The 18,195-nt window shown below is 35.0% G+C and overlaps 2 protein-coding genes across 2 annotated transcripts; both read left to right on the top strand.

Moving 5' to 3' along the window:
• The first annotated feature begins 3,902 nt into the window (after positions 1 to 3,902).
• On the top strand, positions 3,903 to 5,878 carry LOC112712308 (prefoldin subunit 5). Its single transcript, XM_025765159.3, has 4 exons — positions 3,903 to 4,351; positions 5,228 to 5,305; positions 5,535 to 5,629; positions 5,752 to 5,878. Exons 1-3 carry the CDS (start codon positions 4,046 to 4,048, stop codon positions 5,619 to 5,621), a joined length of 471 nt encoding a protein of 156 aa, XP_025620944.1. The 5' UTR covers positions 3,903 to 4,045; the 3' UTR covers positions 5,622 to 5,629; positions 5,752 to 5,878.
• Positions 5,879 to 6,773: 895 nt separating this feature from the next.
• LOC112713105 (uncharacterized) lies at positions 6,774 to 10,011 on the top strand. The gene is made up of 2 exons (XM_025765853.3): positions 6,774 to 9,645; positions 9,732 to 10,011. The coding sequence occupies exons 1-2, from the start codon at positions 8,893 to 8,895 to the stop codon at positions 9,795 to 9,797; spliced, it is 819 nt and encodes a 272-aa protein (XP_025621638.1). The 5' UTR covers positions 6,774 to 8,892; the 3' UTR covers positions 9,798 to 10,011.
• The last annotated feature ends 8,184 nt before the right edge of the window (positions 10,012 to 18,195 follow it).

Genomic DNA, 18,195 nt, shown 5'->3' with positions numbered 1-18,195 from the left:
TTTTTATAATAAGAATATTATAATTATTTTTATAAAAAAAATATTAATTTAAATAAATTTAAAATTTAATTTATTATTTATTTGGTCAAATTAATTTATTTAATTTAATTTTGACAAAAATATATAATTTAATTAATTGTATATATTAAATTTTAATTATTAAAAAATATTTTAAACATCTTGATACGAGTGATTTGTGGCTATTTTTTTAGATATTGTAAAAAATTTAGCGTAATGCTTTAATATTGGAAATGAGGGTATTTTACAAAATTTTGTGTCTTTACAATTAACAGAGAATGAATTGTTTGGGTGAATTCTGACTCTAAAGTCTAAATATTCATGAACAGAATATGCAAGGGAGAATTCAAATTTTTTTAATATTTATAAAGCAACACGAACTGTGTTATTTAATATTAAAATATTTAATATTAAAGTGACAATATAATTGTCAATACACAGCGAATTGTAAAGATACAAATTGCATATTGTAAATTTAAGACCCTGCGTATTATTATTTTTTGAGTAAAAAATTATAATTCAAGTAGTATAAAAGAAAAAACGTATTAAAATGATTGAGTGTGAGAGTATTTTATTTTTTTAAGAATGTAAGAGTATACAAATGAAAAAAGATATTAGTTTAAAAATATATTTTAACTGTGAAATCTTTCTCCAAATATTTAAGGGTATGAATTTTGTTTATGAGAATTTACGTGATATTATTATTCCTTTTATAATCACATATGAAAAATTTAAATTACAATTAAAAATATTTCCAGCTTTAAATATATATTTAAATTATAAACATATTCAAATTCAAACTTAGATATATAGTTAAATTCGAAAAACGTTTAATTTATATCTAAATTCAAATTATAAACATATATTTAAATATATTTACATTTAAATTTAAATATATACCTAAAATCAAAATATAATTGACGTCAGATTTAAATATGTACTTAAATTCAAAAAATATTTAATTTTAAATTATAAATATGTAATTTATTTATATATTTAAATTTTGAATTTAAATTTAAATATTTAATTAAAACCAAAATATATTTAAAGTCAGTTTAAGGTCTGATTTAGATATAAATTTAAATTCAAAATATATTTTTGAATTCAAATTTAATTTAAAATTATAACCAAATTTATAAATGAATCTCAAACATATTTAACGTCAAATTTACATATATATTTAAATTCAAAATATATTTAAATTCAAATTTATATATATAATTAAAACTAAAATATATTTAATATCTATTTAAATTTAAATTTTTAAAATATAAATTAAATTCACAATATATTTATTTTCAGATTTAAATAACTTAAATTAAAAAATATATTTAAATTTAAAATATATTTAATATTAATCACTAATTAACATCATCATCGTCATCATTCATCTAAATATATAATAAAAATATAAATTCTAATTATATATTTTTTTCTCACCATTAATAAATATTATTTAATTTAAATAATAAAATAAATATTATTATTATATTTTTTCTACTTCATATTAAAAAAATTATATAATTAATCTACTAATTACATTACTATTATTAAAATAACTTGTTTATTTTGGAGGAAAAAAGGCTTGACAAATGCACCATTGAAGTCTCGTACAGGAGGAATTATAGAACTATTAGAGAATAAAAAAAAAAAAAAAGAGTAGAAAGAAAGGGAACTCGAAAGTGTGAAATTAGGATTAAAGGTTTAAAGGGAGTCGACGCGTGTTGTCGAAGAAGAATACGCATTTTGTGTATTGTGCTTCCTAAAATACGCGCCTTCAAATCCCTGTGAAACACCATGGCTTCTAATTGAATTATACATTATACATTATACCGAAAACAATCAAAAAAATCTATACGGTCCTTGTACATATATTTATACAATATATAATTTAAATTAGTAAAGAACAATATAAATCAAAAGTATTTATTTCAATTTATTAAGAAATAAAATTTAAAATACAAAAAATATATACTAAATCGAATCAATTTGATTCGATTTTGTTATATCAATAATAAATTAAATTTAATTAATTTGATTTATTATATATATATATGTTTTGTATTAATTCAAAACAACTAAATTTAATTTAGAATTGATATATCATATATAATAAATCAAATAAATTTAATTCCATTTAATATATATCTGTATTTTGAATTTTTATTTTTTGGTAAATCAAAACAAATAATTTTAATTTATGTTGTTTTCTATTAATTTAAGTCATATTGATTAGTATTATAATATATAATTTAAATTTAATTCATTCGATTTATAGAAAGATATATACGTAAAGCTTTTAGTTTTGGAACTTTTATTTCATATAATATTGGTTGATATTTATTTTAATACTTTAATAATATGTTTTACCCAAATCTGTATGTGAAAAAAGAAATTTTGAATTAGGGACTCCTAGCAAAAGCAAAAAAATGTGGAACTCTTCGATTAAAAGAAAATATTTTTTTATTTTTGTTATTGACAATCAAAAAGTTAAAAAATAGTTAATATATTTAAGATAATTATATATTTATAAAATTTTGTCTCAATTCATTTTATTTTATTATATTTAAAATAGGATATAGGTTATGAAAGATGACTATATAACAGTCATAACTTACCTTATTTAATATTTATTAATTATAGCGATAATTAATAAATGCTAAATAAAGAAAGTTTTGACTATTTTTTTAAAGATTTGCATTATTATTAATGGGAGTCTTAGATAAAAATGTTAAAAACGTCTTTTTTTAAAGATATTTTTTAAAAATTAAAATTTAATATATATAATCAATTAAATTATATTATTTTTATTAAAATTAGATCAGACATATCAGTTTAGCAAAGAAATTAATAAATTAAATTTTGAATTAGTATAAATTAATATTTTTTTATAAAAAATTACTACAATATCTCTATTATAAAACACAACTAAAATAACCCTTATATATATATTAATTTAAAAAATTTTAAATTCTAATCCTATAAAGAAAATGACTAAAATTTAGGATTCTCAAAATTAATATATATAATAAGAGTATTTTAGTCATTTTATATAATAGGAGTATTGTAGTCATTTTTTATAAAAAATAATATTAATTTAGACCGATTCAAAATTTAATTCACTATTTTTTGTTCAAATTAATTTGTCTAACCTAATTTTGACAAAAATAACACAATTTAAATAATTATATATATTAAATTTTAATTATTAAAAAATATCTTTAAAAAAAGATATTTTATGTGTCTTTGTGGAAGCATCTTCCAAAATGTTAAGACTATGTTTCTAGTTTTAGGACACTCTTGTCTTTTAGAGTTTGAAGTTTGAACTCTTGTTTTCTTTTTTTATCAGTTCATTTTCAATTTATAATTTTTTGTTTATTTATTTATTTATATTATCTGGCTTTATTTTGATTTAAGCACATACAATAAATTATCAATATTAATGAACTGAGTATGTTAATTAAATTTAAACACAAAATATTTTTTAAATTTTTTGTTTTTATTCATTTAAAATTTTTAAAATGATTCTCATTTGAAATTAGTTCTTCTCATTTTAAAAATTTTAAATAAATAAAAATAAAAAATAAAAAAAATATATTTTATGGTTAACCTAAAGTATTTTTTATGTACTCTTATTATAATTAATTATTATCAATATTAAACTAATAAAAAATAATTTAAATAATATTATCTAGTAAATCTTAAAGGAAAAGCTACATCCAATCTTTGGAATAGTCTTTTATGTGATAACGAATAAAAAAATAAAAAATAAAAAAGTTTTATAATAATTACTCTAAAATCATTCTACTCTCCTTTCAAATACTCTATAAAGTACAGAAAAAAAACTTGAAAAATAAATACATCCTTTGTTTAAAGTACAAATTGTGCGAATGTATTAAGACTTTGTTTTGGAGTAGTGTAGCGTATTGGGCTTTTGTTGCAACTTGAAATCACACGCGTGGGAGGGTTTGCCAAAGAAAGCGCGAGTCAGTCAGAGCTGAGCTGAAGTGAGACATAATCATCGGAGATGGCGTCGTCAAAGGGAGGCGGAGGCGGAGGAGGAGGGATTCCACTGGAGAGGATGAGTGTTGAGCAGCTGAGGGCGTTGAAGGAACAGGCGGATCTCGAAGTTAACCTCCTTCAGGACTCCCTCACCAACATCCGCACTGCCACCACTCGCCTCGAGATCGCTTCCTCCGCTCTCAACGACCTCTCCCTCCGCCCTCACGCCTCCAAGATGCTCGTCCCCCTCACCGCCTCCCTTTACGTTCCCGGAACCCTCGACGATTCTCAGAAAGTCCTCGTCGACGTCGGCACCGGTTACTTCATCGAGGTACGCTCCCCTCTTTCTCTTCTCTTCAGCTTCTAAGCTTTATATCAAAACCTATTAATCGAATTCTGTGTTTGTAGATTGCTTTTATGATCCGAATTGCGTCCTTCGATTTTATTCAGTAATAATCGTTGGAATTGTGTTGTTTTGGCGTCTCCTTTGAAAATTGATGTTAACCTTTTATGATAGCAATGGCACTGCTTTCAAGCCACTAGCGTATTTTGCCACTGTCGTTTGTTTTCAGAAACTCCAAAGAGATGCAGTTTATCTTGTTTGCATACATAGTGATAGAACTATGATGAGTTTTTGAGGTACAAAAAAAATTTCTAAATATTAGGTTTCATATGCAGGGGGTTATGTAATTCAGTGATGAGCTAAGTACAGTTCTTGTAGTGTTCTATCTGTAACTTTCCATATTCAACGAAACTTAAATGTTTTGCGCGTGCTAGTTTGTATTCAAGTGATATGATTCGTTGTACTACCTGCCAAAATCTACCAAGGATATTCAATAGTGACATATGGGGAAAAAAACCACGATTCTTGGATAGGTATCCATATGTGCATTTAATCATTATACAGTTACACATTTACAATAAAGTATAAGAGACAACCTTTCTGTATCCTGTTCAATATTTTCATGGTTAAGTAAGTGTTTCCTTTGCAATGTCGAAGATGATAGTGGAGTTGAAAACTTTCAAGGTGTTTGTTTTATCTGGTTTGTGCGTGTTTGTGTGTTGGATGAAATAGTTTTTTGTATTTATAGGGTCTAGCCTATTTTACTTTGTTTGATTTTCTCTTGAATTATGCTCTACATTGTTGTGTTGTACTCTTTCTTTTCAAAGAAAAAAAAATTAATTGTTTCCTTCATGCTGAAAACAGAAAACGATGGCTGAAGGAAAAGATTACTGTGAGCGCAAAATCAACCTACTGAAGTCAAACTTCGATCAACTTGTTGAGGTAAGTTTTCTGTTACACATCTTCTAAAACTTGATAGATGTGTATTTACTACTTGTTCTAAGGCAAGCTTTTCCGATTAGATGCTGATGGTAATTTCTATGGTTATTCTAAACATGATTTTTTTTAGGAGTGTGGTTTCAAGTAACATTTCTTATGAAAAAAAGGTTTAGCATCGTATGTTTTGCCTTATCCATTTATAACTGAAAAGCAGCATAATCCAAAACTGCAGGTTGCATCCAAAAAGAAAAATGTCGCAGACGAAATGGCGGTTATTTTACAGGCAAAGATGAAGCAATTAGCATCTACATCATCCTAAAGTAGTAGGTATAGACTTCAATTACTTCTTCCATGTCATTGTACCATAGCAAACCAAAATCAGTGGTTTTAGAGTCAGTGATGTTATATGTTGTTTGAACCTTTTATTAAATTACTCCTCTTTTTGTTAGATACCTCCAAAATTTATCTTGGAAAGATTGGAATTCGGAACTGTGTTTGGAAAATCAAGTCAAACGATTACTATTGGAATTTGGAATTTTGAGAGTATTGATGGATTTAGCAATGGTTTTTTATTAAGCGCTTTGCTTAGGAAATGACTCTGCTCTGTTATCAATTTATCATTCCGTCATTCCTCAGTCTTGTAGTAACATAAAATTGTGGGCAATTTACCTATTTAAAATAAATGGAGAAAAAGTTTACTCAATTACAACAATTGAGAATTAGTTACTTGCATGTCCTGATTCATTTTTATATAATCCGTGGTAACCTTCCACGTTTTACAACTAACACATAAACCGTGGTAAGCTCCAATAGTTTATGAAAGAAGCATCATAAACATAAACCGTGATAACCTTCCACAGATTATGAAGTGACCATTGGGAGGCGTAACCGTGGTAACCTCCCACGGTTTATGAAGAGATCAGTTTGGGTATAAATAGTGATAACCTTCCACGGATTTTGAATAGCTATATATATATGTATATCGACCAACAGTGGTAACCTTCCATGGATTTTGAGTACCTATATATATACATCGACTAAAAGGTTAGTTATACTATCTTGGTCGTATCAATATTTTTGCATTGGATGCTCGATATGTGTCAAAGTTCTGTGCATGTTGTATATCTTCCTTAGTTGTACTATCTTCACTTAAAACAATATAGAACTACATGTTTGTCGTATCTTTAGGAATATCAAATAAAAGTAAATAAGAGGATAATGTGACCAAGAAGTGATTGGTATTTGAAGAATCAGACTATTACTATTAAAAGATGGGAGCTATTAGTACGTTTATTATATTGATTTGTTTGTCTATTATTATTAGAGCAATGCTAGGGGGCCAGCAATTTTGGTGATTGTTAGCCATTAACTAGCCATCAATAATGATTTGATGGTGTGAGATTAGTGTGAGATTTTATCCAATGGCTCACCTTCCTCTGCTGGTTACATGCTGGCCAAAATTCAATAAAACTGCTGGCCCCCTAGACTTTTCCTTATTATTATTATTATTAGAGAAAATTTAAAACAAAGATGAAAAATGATAAATGTGAATTTTCAATTATGAATAAAAAATATATAAGCTCAAATTTTATGTTTATACTATTTTTTTAAAAATTATATTTAATCATATTAATATTGTAAATATGATTAGGAGTACATGAATCTTGTATTTTTAAAATTTAATGAGTGTCAGAAGTGCTTTTGTCTTTCATATGTTGCAGCCAACTAGGTTATGTATTGTGGAATTATGTATAGATATAGGTACTCAAAAACCATGGGAAGTTACACGATTTATGTCCAAACTGATCTCTTTAATTTACAATGGTTTTATGTGTTAGTTGTAAAACGTAAAAGGTTATTGGAAGAGAGAGTCGATGGATTGTACTCTAATACTATATACTTGACATCTAATAACATTTAAAATTTTTATCAAATTATATTAAAATATTGGTGAAATTTACCCAACCCTCCTAGAATAATATGTAAATTATCCTTCATGATGTGACACATTATAATTGGATGCTTATTTTTAACTTGAGTTAATTTAACTTAATAAGAGTAGATTCACATCTTTCCTCCTGAATCTCCGAGTATCCATGGCGAAGCAGAAGCATGTGGCAGTGTGGTCATATTAGCATTAGCAGACATTTTTGCTGGTACTTAAATTTGTTCAAACATTCATAGAATTTGAAATTGATGCTGTGTGGAGCAGAAAGAGTAGTATTTGGTTTAATCTCAATTACACTTGTTTTTTCTTATGTGAAGAATATAATTCTGAATTGAAATAGGTAGAGGTGCAGTTTTTAATATTTTATTAAATTATATATTTATTTTTTAAATAATTTTTTAATTATAAAATAATCTAACTATAATTAAAATAGTATCCAATTATAAAATGACATATTACAGAAGGTAATTTACATGTCATTTCAAAAAAGATATGGTAAAATTTATCTAAAATATTATATATGTATATTAATAATATTTTAATAAACATTAAATATACTCTATGTTATTAACAATTTTTATTAACATTCTTCTAAATATTTAATAATAATATTTAGTATAAGTATTACAAAAAAATATTCTATAACAATATTATAAAAAATATTATGATAGATTATTTATAGTAACATTTAAAAAAATATTATAATAAATATTTTTTATAACACTTACAAAAATATTATCATAGATTATCTTTTATAATACTTCAAAAATATTACAATAGATATTTTATGTAACACTTAAAAAATGTTACAATAAATTTTTTTACTAACACTTCAAAAGATATTGATAGATCTTCTAAAACAATATTCTAATAAATGTTACAAAAAAAATTTATTAACAACATTAAGAAAATATTACCATTAATTTAAATCCACAAAATATTCTCCGTACAAATTAAACCAAGATATAACTTGGATAGTTTTTATATACATAAGCATATCTGACTGCAATTAAAAAACCGATTAAGCAAGGTGATACTGGATATGGTAGAAATTGGGTGAATGATCAAGTCATCCATCACCAAATAACTCACCGCTTCTTCCACAAACCCATTACGGGTTGTTCTTAGTGCTTCTAAGAGAGTGCACGGGGCAACATTCACACCTGCACGGATATCGAGAAATATCGGATTCAGCATAAGCGTAAGTCACAGAATTTATTATTTTTTATTATTAATTTATCATTAATATTTAAAAATATAATATAAAATATATTATTAAATTATCAGATTAAAAAAATTAAATTAATAATTAAATAATAATAAAAATATAATAAATTTTGATTACTGTCTAATTTTTTTATATAGAATATTAACAACGGAAATTAATTTATTATCTAAATAAAAAATATCAGTTACTAGTAAATTAATCATCATTAATAATGCTTGCACATGAAAAAAGATAAGTATGAAAAGCATCAATGTAAATTTTTATAAGATTACACTAAAAAACCAACTTAAGATATAATCAATTATAGTCAATTAATTAAAAATATGCTAATTACATACAAAGAATGAAATAACTCTCTACTATTCTTAATCCTGGTTCTCATCTTTACTAACCTTCATCTAACTTTCTTCGAGAATGAAAGAAATCAATTTTCATCATTCCACTCGTCAACCAAGAAATCTCTCTTATATATATAACCCTTGGTTTCCCTTATCATTCACATTCATATTCATCCTCAGAATGACGACGAATCCCACCACTAATACAAGTAATTTGAGTATGAAGCTTCTGATAGACACAAAGAATAAGAAAGTGCTGTTTGCAGAAGCCTCTAAAGATATGGTGGACTTCCTCTTCACCTTGCTTCAGTTGCCACTTGCTACCGTCATCAAACTTTTAACCAAGCAAGCCGCCGTTGGTTCCTTGGGAAATCTTTATTCCAGCGTTGAAAATCTCAACCATGTTTACTGGCAACCAAACCTATCTAAGGATCTTATCCTTAATCCAACCATTCTTATCAATGCACCTGCTATCTCCGGCCTCCTCCCTTCATCAGCTGCTATAAACCACTCCGAGATAACTCCAACGCTCTACAGGTGCGCGAGGAGTTCCGGTTATAATTGCAGTAGCATCACTGTAACAAGTGCGTACAATTCTAGGTGTGCCACGTGCGGTTGGCCTATGACGAGGGAAGTGAATTCCACGGCCACGGCGGCATCTAATGACAGCAATAATGGGTTTGTGAAAGAAGTAATAACTTACATGATCATGGATAATCTTCTCATTCAGCCCATGTCAACCATATCTGGCATCACCATGCTTAATCAGTTCAATGTCAAGGATGTTGGTGTCTTGAAAGAAACCGTTGTTCAACTTGGCATGGAAGAGGTATCTCTCTTACACTCATCTCATTTCAACCTATTCCAACTTTAAATTATACTGCTATATATCTATTCTTTTTCTTTATGTTACAGGGCTTAAAGCTACTCAAGGCATCCATAGAGTCCGAGATGGTTCTCACAACCGTTTTCTTAGCTTGATGCATTCGGATCTTAAGCATATAAATTAATATATAATTTCCTTTGATTTTTGTTGGCTTTGCTTAAAATTAATGTTAAGACTGCGGTTCTTTGTTTTAGGATGTATGTGTTTGTCTTTTATTATTTATGCATCTTTACGTTTAATTTCATGAATTTTGAGTGGGTGATGAGATCTTTTGTAGTTCCCCTTTATACTTTATAATCATATTTATTTTGAATAATTAGTGTATTGACCCAAAACTCTGAAAATATGAAAGCATAACCCATGATTTTTTCTTGGTCATACACATACATACTGTTCATACCCTGGCCCAATGATAAGGGCCCAAGTCCAACTAAAAGGCCTAATCCGATGGATTAAGCCTAGCTAGGCACCGACCTTCACATAAGAAGTCGGTGTCCACTACGACTTACCCTAATGAAGTCGGACATGAGATTAGCTGGCAGATAAACACTCATCCAAATGAGTAACCGCCCCTAAAATCTCTCTAACCGCTTCATAAAGCCATATCTTAACCTCCCTAAGATAATGGGACGGTTAACACCCTAAAGATATGGCACTACTCCAACGGTGGTTATTGGCTCACCACTATAAATACACTGACACTTCTCAGGTATCTCTAAACCCAATACTCTCTAGACCTGCCAACACCTTTGCTAACTTAGGCATCGGAGTGTCTTTGCAGGTACCACCCCCCATTCACTCACGAAAACAAGTCGGACGGAGCCTCCCGAGTTGCACATTCATTCGGCAACCTCCTCCTTCACACATTTGGGCCAGCCAACGCCATCCATTCAGTCAATCTCCGGTTACCCACCGTAACATTGGCGCCGTTGTCGGGGACCCGAGAGATCATCCATTGATGGCGGACAGATCCCACGAAGAAGGTCATGTGGAAACGGATTCTGAACAAGAGAATCTGGACACGGGCAATAACGATGTGGACCTAGCCCTACACCAGGAAGTTAACAATCAGCATAGAGAGGCCACCTCCGGGGTAAAAAAACCCGAAGGTAAATTCCTCAGATGGGCGCGCATCAGAAAAAGAAGGACCATCCCATGTAACTGAACTCATGGGGTTAGTCCACAGCCGCCTGGAACATCTAGAACAAGAGCGGGAGCGGCAAAAGGAAACTGAAAAGTACCTAAAAGAGGAGATAGAACGGCAAAAAGAGTTAGAAAGGAAACTCTTAAAGCTGGAATCTTCCCTCAAGAGTCACAACTCCCGCGACGAACAAGAAGAGCCACTCTTGGGTGAAGAGGATCCTTTCAGCGAGGACATAATGCGGGCAAAAGTTCCGAGAAACTTCAAAAGCCCGGATATGGACCTCTACGACGGAACCACGGATCCAAAGCATCACCTAAGCAACTTCAAAAGTCGGATGTACCTAGCTAATGCTTCCGACGCTACGCGATGCAAAGCTTTCCCGACCACTTTATCGAAAGCAGCGATGAAATGGTTCGATAGCCTTTCCCCGAGATCGATCACTAGCTTTGAAGACCTCTCAAGGAAGTTTTTGATGAGGTTCTCAATTCAGAAAGACAAGGTGAAACATGCACCGAGCCTCCTGGGAGTAAAACAGGAGGTCGGAGAATCTTTACGAGCTTATATGGAAAGGTTCAACAAAGCTTGTTTGGAGATCCAAGACCTGCCCACAGAGGCAGTCATAATGGGGTTAGTCAATGGGCTCAGAGAAGGTCCTTTCTCACAATCCATATCTAAAAGGCACCCCGTTTCTCTAAGTGATGTACAAGAAAGAGCTGAAAAGTACATCAATATGGAAGAAACGCCAAGTTAAGAGACCTGAGTTGGCGACCTGGACCCTCTCCCTCAACTAAAGAGAGGGAAAGGGAAGCCAAGAAAAAGGAAGAACTCGGTCTCGAGAGGCCAAGGAAATATCACTCTTATACTCCCCTGAAAGTTTCTATAGTGGATGTATACAGAGAGATTTGCAACACTGAAAGACTGCCACCCCTAGACCCATTAAAAATAAAAAAGGAGGGAGCCGCAGCGATTACTGCGAGTACCATAAAATATATGGTCACTCCACTAACGACTGTTACGACCTCAAGAATGTGATAGAAAAGCTGGCTAGAGAAGGTCGGCTTGATAGATATCTCATAGAAAGGTCGGACAGTCACGGAAAGAGAAAGCGAGATGATATAGATAGAAGAGACCCACCACCGCAGACCCCAGAGAGACATATCCACATGATCTCAGGAGGATTTGCGGGAGGGGGACTCACCAAATCCTCTCGCAAAAGACATCTCAAAAGAGTCTACCAGGTCGGGGAAGAGTCACCCGACCTTCCTACCATTTCATTCACAAAAGAAGATGGACAAGGAATAATCCCTGGACATGATGATCCAGTGGTAATAACTATGATCCTAGCAAATGTCCATCTCCACAGAACCCTAGTAGACCAAGGAAGCTCGGCGGACATTCTCTTCAAGCCTGCTTTCGACAAGCTAGGATTAGATGAGAAAGAATTAAGAGCCTACCCCGACACCCTATATGGATTAGGGGACACGCCAATAAAACCACTGAGATTTTTGCCCCTCCACACCACTTTTGGAAAAGGGGAAAAATCAAAGACTCTGAGCATAGACTTCATAGTCATAGATGTAGGGTCAGCATACAATGCTTTGATCGGCAGAGCTACCCTTAATCGACTCGGAGCGGTGGTATCCACTCCCCACCTCTGCATGAAGTTCCCGACCTCAGCGGGAATAGCAACGGTAAGGGGAGATCAAAAGTTGGCAAGGAAATGCTACAATGAAAGCCTAAATCTGAGAGGAAAGGGCAAAGAAGTTCACACAATAGAGCTCGGCGGCACAAGGGCCAGAGAAGAGCTGCGACCACAACCGGGAGGAAAAACCGAGGAGATACAGATCGGTAAAGAGGAAGGAAAAAACACTTATATAGGAACCAACCTAGGGGAAACTCTAAAACAAGGGCTGGCTGAGCTCCTAAGAGATAATTCCGACCTCTTCGCCTGGAAGGCCTCTGACATGCCAGGGATTGACCCCGAGCTCATGTCCCACAAACTCTCGGTTTATCCAGGGTCCCGACCTGTACAACAAAGAAGACGCAAGCTCGGCACAGAACGAGCCCTAATAGTAGAAGAGAAAGTACAGGCGCTCCTGGAAGCCGACTTTATTAGAGAGGTCAAGTACCCAACATGGCTAGCCAATGTAGTGCTAGTCAAAAAACAGAATGGTAAATGGAGAATGTGTGTCGACTATACCGACCTAAATAAGGCATGTCCCAAGGACCCTTATCCCCTACCGAGTATTGATACCCTAGTGGACTCCGGCTCGGGGTACCAATACTTGTCATTCATGGACGCCTACTCGGGATATAATCAAATCCCGATGTATGAGCCCGACCAGGAGAAAACATTATTCATCACACCCAGGGCTAACTATTGCTACGTGGTCATGCCATTCAGATTGAAGAATGCAGGAGCCACATATCAAAGGTTGATGAATAAAGTGTTTTCCCCTCACTTGGGGAGCCTAATGGAAGTATACGTCGACGACATGCTAGTGAAAACCAAGAAGGAAGTCGACCTCTTATCCGACCTCTCACAAGTCTTTGACACCATAAGGCTGCATGGGATGAGACTAAATCCCGCAAAATGCACCTTCGCGGTGGAGGCAGGAAAATTTCTAGGATTTATGCTAACACAAAGAGGGATTGAGGCCAATCTCGATAAATGTAGAGCCATCCTAGAAATGAAAAGTCTGACTTGTTTGAGAGAAGTCCAGCAGCTCAATGGCCGACTTGCAGCCCTCTCCAGATTTTTGGCAGGATCGGCACTAAAATCCCTTCCACTATTTTCCTTTTTAAGAAAGGGATGCCAATTCGAATGGACTCCGGAATGCGAGGAGGCGTTCCAAGAGTTCAAAAAGTTTTTAAGCCAACCTCCTATCTTAACCCGACCAGTACCAGGGAAAGACCTCGTTCTGTACTTATCCGTAGCAAACAGGGCTGTCTCGTCAGCCCTAATAAAAGAAGACGAGGTCGGACAACACCCAGTCTACTTCATCAGTAAGGTCCTACAAGGCCCTGAACTAAGATACCACAAACTAGAAAAGTTTGCCTACTCCTTGGTAATAGCCTCACGAAGGCTACGACCTTACTTTCAAGCACACACAATAAGAGTCCGTACAAACCAACCCATGAAGCAAATCCTCCAAAAGACGGATGTTGCAGGGAGAATGGTTCAATGGGCAATAGAGCTCTCCGAGTTCGATTTGAGATACGAAACTCGGACAGCAATTAAAGCCCAGTGCCTCGCCGATTTCGTGGCAGAATACGCAGGGGAACAAGAGGAAAAGCCGACTACATGGGAACTCTATGTAGACGGATCCTCCAACAAAACAGGGAGCGGTGCAGGCATAATATTGGTGGATGAAAGAGGAACCCAAATAGAGGTTTCCTTAAAATTTGAATTTCCGGCTTCAAATAATCAAGCAGAATATGAAGCCTTGATCGCCGGACTAAAGTTGGCAGAAGAAGTCGGTGCGACAAAGGTGATGATATACAGCGACTCACAGGTGGTGACCTCCCAAATAAGTGGAGAATATCAGGCAAAGGACCCTAATATGAAGAGGTACTTGGAAAAAACTTTGGAGCACCTTGGGCGCTTTGCAGAAACCGAGGTCAAACACATAACTCGGGATCTAAACAGCAGAGCGGATGCCCTATCCAAGTTAGCAAGTACCAAACCAGGAGGAAACAACAGAAGCCTGATTCAAGAAACCCTCCAAGAGCCCTCGGTAGCAAAAACAGAAGATAAACAAGAAGTACTTGAGGTAACCGGTCTAAACCTCGGATGGATGAATCCCTTAGTCGAATACATGAAATTTGACATCCTCCCTAAAGAGGAAAAAGAAGCCAAAAAGATCTGAAGGGAAGCACAACATTACACCTTGGTGAGAAATATCCTCTACAGAAGGGGGATATCGACACCATTATTAAAATGCGTACCGACCTCAAGAACCGTCGAGGTATTGGAGGAAGTACATAGTGGGATCTGCGGAAATCATCTCGGAGCAAGGTCACTAGCCAGAAAAGTAATCCGAGCTGGATTCTACTGGCCGACCTTGCAGAAAGATGCCTCAGAATTTGTGAAAAAATGTCAACCGTGTCAGATGCATGCAAATTTCCACGTGGCTCCACCAGAAGAGCTCATTAGTATCACTTCTCCATGGCCTTTTGCAAAATGGGGAATGAATTTGTTAGGTCCTTTTCCCCAAGCGCCAGGACAAGTCAAAGAAGCAGAACCATTAGCCACTATCACCGCTCAAAGAAGTCGCAGATTCCTCTACAAAAATATCATCACAAGATATGGGATACCTTATTCCATTACTACGGATAATGGAACCCAATTCACCGACGCTACCTTCAGAAGCTTAGTAGCCAGTATGAAAATCAAACATCAGTTCACCTCGGTAGAGCACCCACAAGCCAATGGGCAAGCCGAGGCAGCCAACAAAGTCATACTGGCAGGACTAAAAAAGAGACTACAGGAAGCAAAAGGAGCTTGGGCTGAAGAGCTCCCTCAGGTGCTATGGGCTTATAGGACAACCCCCCAATCCGCCACGGGAGAAACACCTTTCCGACTAGTCTATGGTGTAGAAGCCATGATTCCAATAGAAATCAATGAGCAAAGCCCAAGGGTAATTCTCCATGACGAGGTCGGAAATGTACGGGGACACAAAGAGGAGCTCGACTTGCTCCCCGAAGTCCGAGAAGGTGCCCAGATAAGAGAAGCGGCGTTGAAACAAAGGATGACTACCAGGTACAACAAGAAAGTCATTCGAAGAACATTTGCCCCGGATGACTTGGTCTTAATCAGAAACGACATTGGAGTCAACAAATCAGGAGAAGGAAAGCTCGCCGCAAATTGGAAGGGACCATACAAAGTCAATGAAGTTTTAGGAAAAGGTTATTATAAAGTAACCGACCTGAACAGCGCTGAGTTACCAAGGTCGTGGCATGCTTGTAATATGAAAAGGTACTACAGTTAAAAGCGAACTCTACTCCCTGATGTACTATTTTCCCAACTTCATGATTTTTTCCCAAAAGGGTTTTTTCTGGAGAAGGATTTTTAACGAGGCATCATAGTAGAGGCTAAGGGAAAATAGGCTATTAAGACCCTTAGCAGCAAGAAGGTACCTCCTCAATTAATGAAGATCTTTTTTCATCTACAATATCTCTTATAAAATCCTTTTTTATTTTTCCAAGTCTTTCTACGAAACGCGCCGACTTAAGCTCGACAAAACGTAAAAATCCCAAGAACCGACCTAGATGGTCGTCAGGATAAAACGACAAGGTACAAGTCGGTGTAAAGAGGTTATATGAGTTGATCGTGAAAAACTCGGGAATAATCTGACTCATAGGTCAGAACGAAACTCCGAGTAGAAAAGCTCGAAAACACTTCGACTCAAAAGTCGGAATGAAGAACCGAGCAAGAGAAAAACGCATCGCAAAAATAACCTAAGTCATAAAAACCCAATAAAACGTGGTTGGGCGTAAGGAATAACAAAAAGAGATCGAAAAACCTAGGAAAAAGTTTAAAGGCTGCCTAAAAGTCCTTAAACAAAAAGGCTCGGAAAAACAGACGAACCAATAGGAAAGGTTTTCGGAAAAAGATCAAGAGGATTTTGTAAAATCAAAATTAGAAAAGCATACACACATAAGGTGACTTAAACCCTTATCCAAAAAAGGGTATGTATTTTGTTAATTTAAACCCTTATTCAAAAAGGGCACTTGCGGAAATATTTTGTTTACGGCCTTAAAAGGCCAAAAGAAATTGTTCAAACTGCACAACCAAGAACAAAATAAATAAAGAGTTTAAAAATGGGGGGCCCACAGGCCGGACCCCCAAAATAGCCAAAGATCATTTTTTCACAGCAGAAGCAGACGGGTCACCACCACCAGAATCAGGAGGAGCGCCACCGGGACCAAGAAAAAAAGCACCCACAGGAGATGAAGAGGAAGTCGGAGGAATAACTGAAGTACTCGGAGCATCTTTAGAGCGAGGAGGAGACTCAATAATCCTCTGCCCCCGAGTCTTGAACTCTGATTCAGAAACAATTACGGGGACAGGAGGATCTACGATGGCACCATCAATGACAACTTTGTCAGGATGTAAAGGAGAAAGATCCAAGTCAGGAGCAATAACTCTGACCTGCTCCAGGAAGATCCTCCAAGACTCCTCGGCACCATCGGCAATGGAGTCCTCTAACTCCTCATATGCTTTTCGAGAATTCAACAGGTCAGTTTTCACAGACACAAGATCCTTGAATAGGCTTTGATAGCTGGCCTGTGCCGTTTTCCTCAGTTCCATCTCCATGTTGCATTGGGCCTGCAAAGCCTTCCCTTTCTCCCGGAGGGTATCTCTCTCCTCCCTTAGCTTGGCAATTTTCTTCCTCAACTCTTCCTCATGCTCTTGATATGCACGAAGCCTCCCTTCCAGCTCCTCGACCCTCGAGGTCGCCCCTAAAGAGCTGAGAGGAGCCCTATCAAAGATATCCAAGAGCTTGCCACAGACCCCCGCCACTTTGAGGCTCTCCTCGATCATAGTGGTAAGGTGGCCCCGAACAGACATATCATCCATGCCTATACGAGCATAAGGATAGATATTCTTTCGGACGAATGCAAGAGCATCCGCCTTAACCTCCCCAGAAGAGCTAGACTCTAAGGTCTTGCGTTTCTTGGGATCAGGAGAGGGTCGGGCGACGGAGGGCGGCTGAGAGGGAGTTGAAGAGGAAATCACCATGGGATTGGAAAGGGTCCCAACGTTCCGAGGAGGAGGAGGAGAAGAGATAACCCTGGCCCCACCAGAACGAGCGCGAGACTTAGCTTTAGCCTCCTGGACCCTCTGAAAATATTCTTGAGCATTTGTCTTTGCCATTTCTGAAAAAGAAAACAATAGCTAAAGAATCAAACAAGTCGGAATGATCAGTTAACAAGTCGGAAATTTAACAGAAAAACTACCTAGCTGTGATTGGACAAAGGTCGGAGATCCTTGGAGAAATTTTTTAGTGTCCAAATATGGGGCCCTCCCCCACACTTCTCAGAGGAACCCCACGATGGCGACCTCTACTTCATCTAGGTCATCCAGACCATATTTTTCGCAAGGGGAGGCCTCCAGCCAGTATAAAGGAAAGCGTGGAAAAGAATTATCATCCAGAAAAAAGGGGTGATGACCCTCTACAGCTTGCACTTTGAAAAAGAAATTCTTAAAGTCGTGAAAAGATTCATCAAAAAGGGTAAAAATCCTCCGACCTTGTATAGCTCGGAAGGAAACCCATTGTTGTTTATTATTCAGCCCACTAAAAGGCTTGGTCATATGAAAAAGATGAAAAAAGATTTTCAGAGAA

The sequence above is a fragment of the Arachis hypogaea genome, chromosome 9 (assembly GCF_003086295.3).
Source record: "Arachis hypogaea cultivar Tifrunner chromosome 9, arahy.Tifrunner.gnm2.J5K5, whole genome shotgun sequence".
Lineage (NCBI taxonomy): Eukaryota > Viridiplantae > Streptophyta > Magnoliopsida > Fabales > Fabaceae > Arachis > Arachis hypogaea.
Note: the sequence above shows the minus strand (reverse complement) of the source record. Positions and strands in the feature narration are given on the sequence as shown.

Coding starts and splice junctions, on each gene's coding strand:
- LOC112712308 (XM_025765159.3), top strand. CDS start 4,046: ATGGCGTCGTCAAAGGGAGGCGGAGGCGGAGGAGGAGGGATTCCACTG. Junction 4,352..5,227: donor GCACCGGTTACTTCATCGAG/GTACGCTCCCCT, acceptor TGCTGAAAACAG/AAAACGATGGCTGAAGGAAA. Junction 5,306..5,534: donor ACTTCGATCAACTTGTTGAG/GTAAGTTTTCTG, acceptor CCAAAACTGCAG/GTTGCATCCAAAAAGAAAAA.
- LOC112713105 (XM_025765853.3), top strand. CDS start 8,893: ATGAAAGAAATCAATTTTCATCATTCCACTCGTCAACCAAGAAATCTC. Junction 9,646..9,731: donor TTCAACTTGGCATGGAAGAG/GTATCTCTCTTA, acceptor TTTATGTTACAG/GGCTTAAAGCTACTCAAGGC.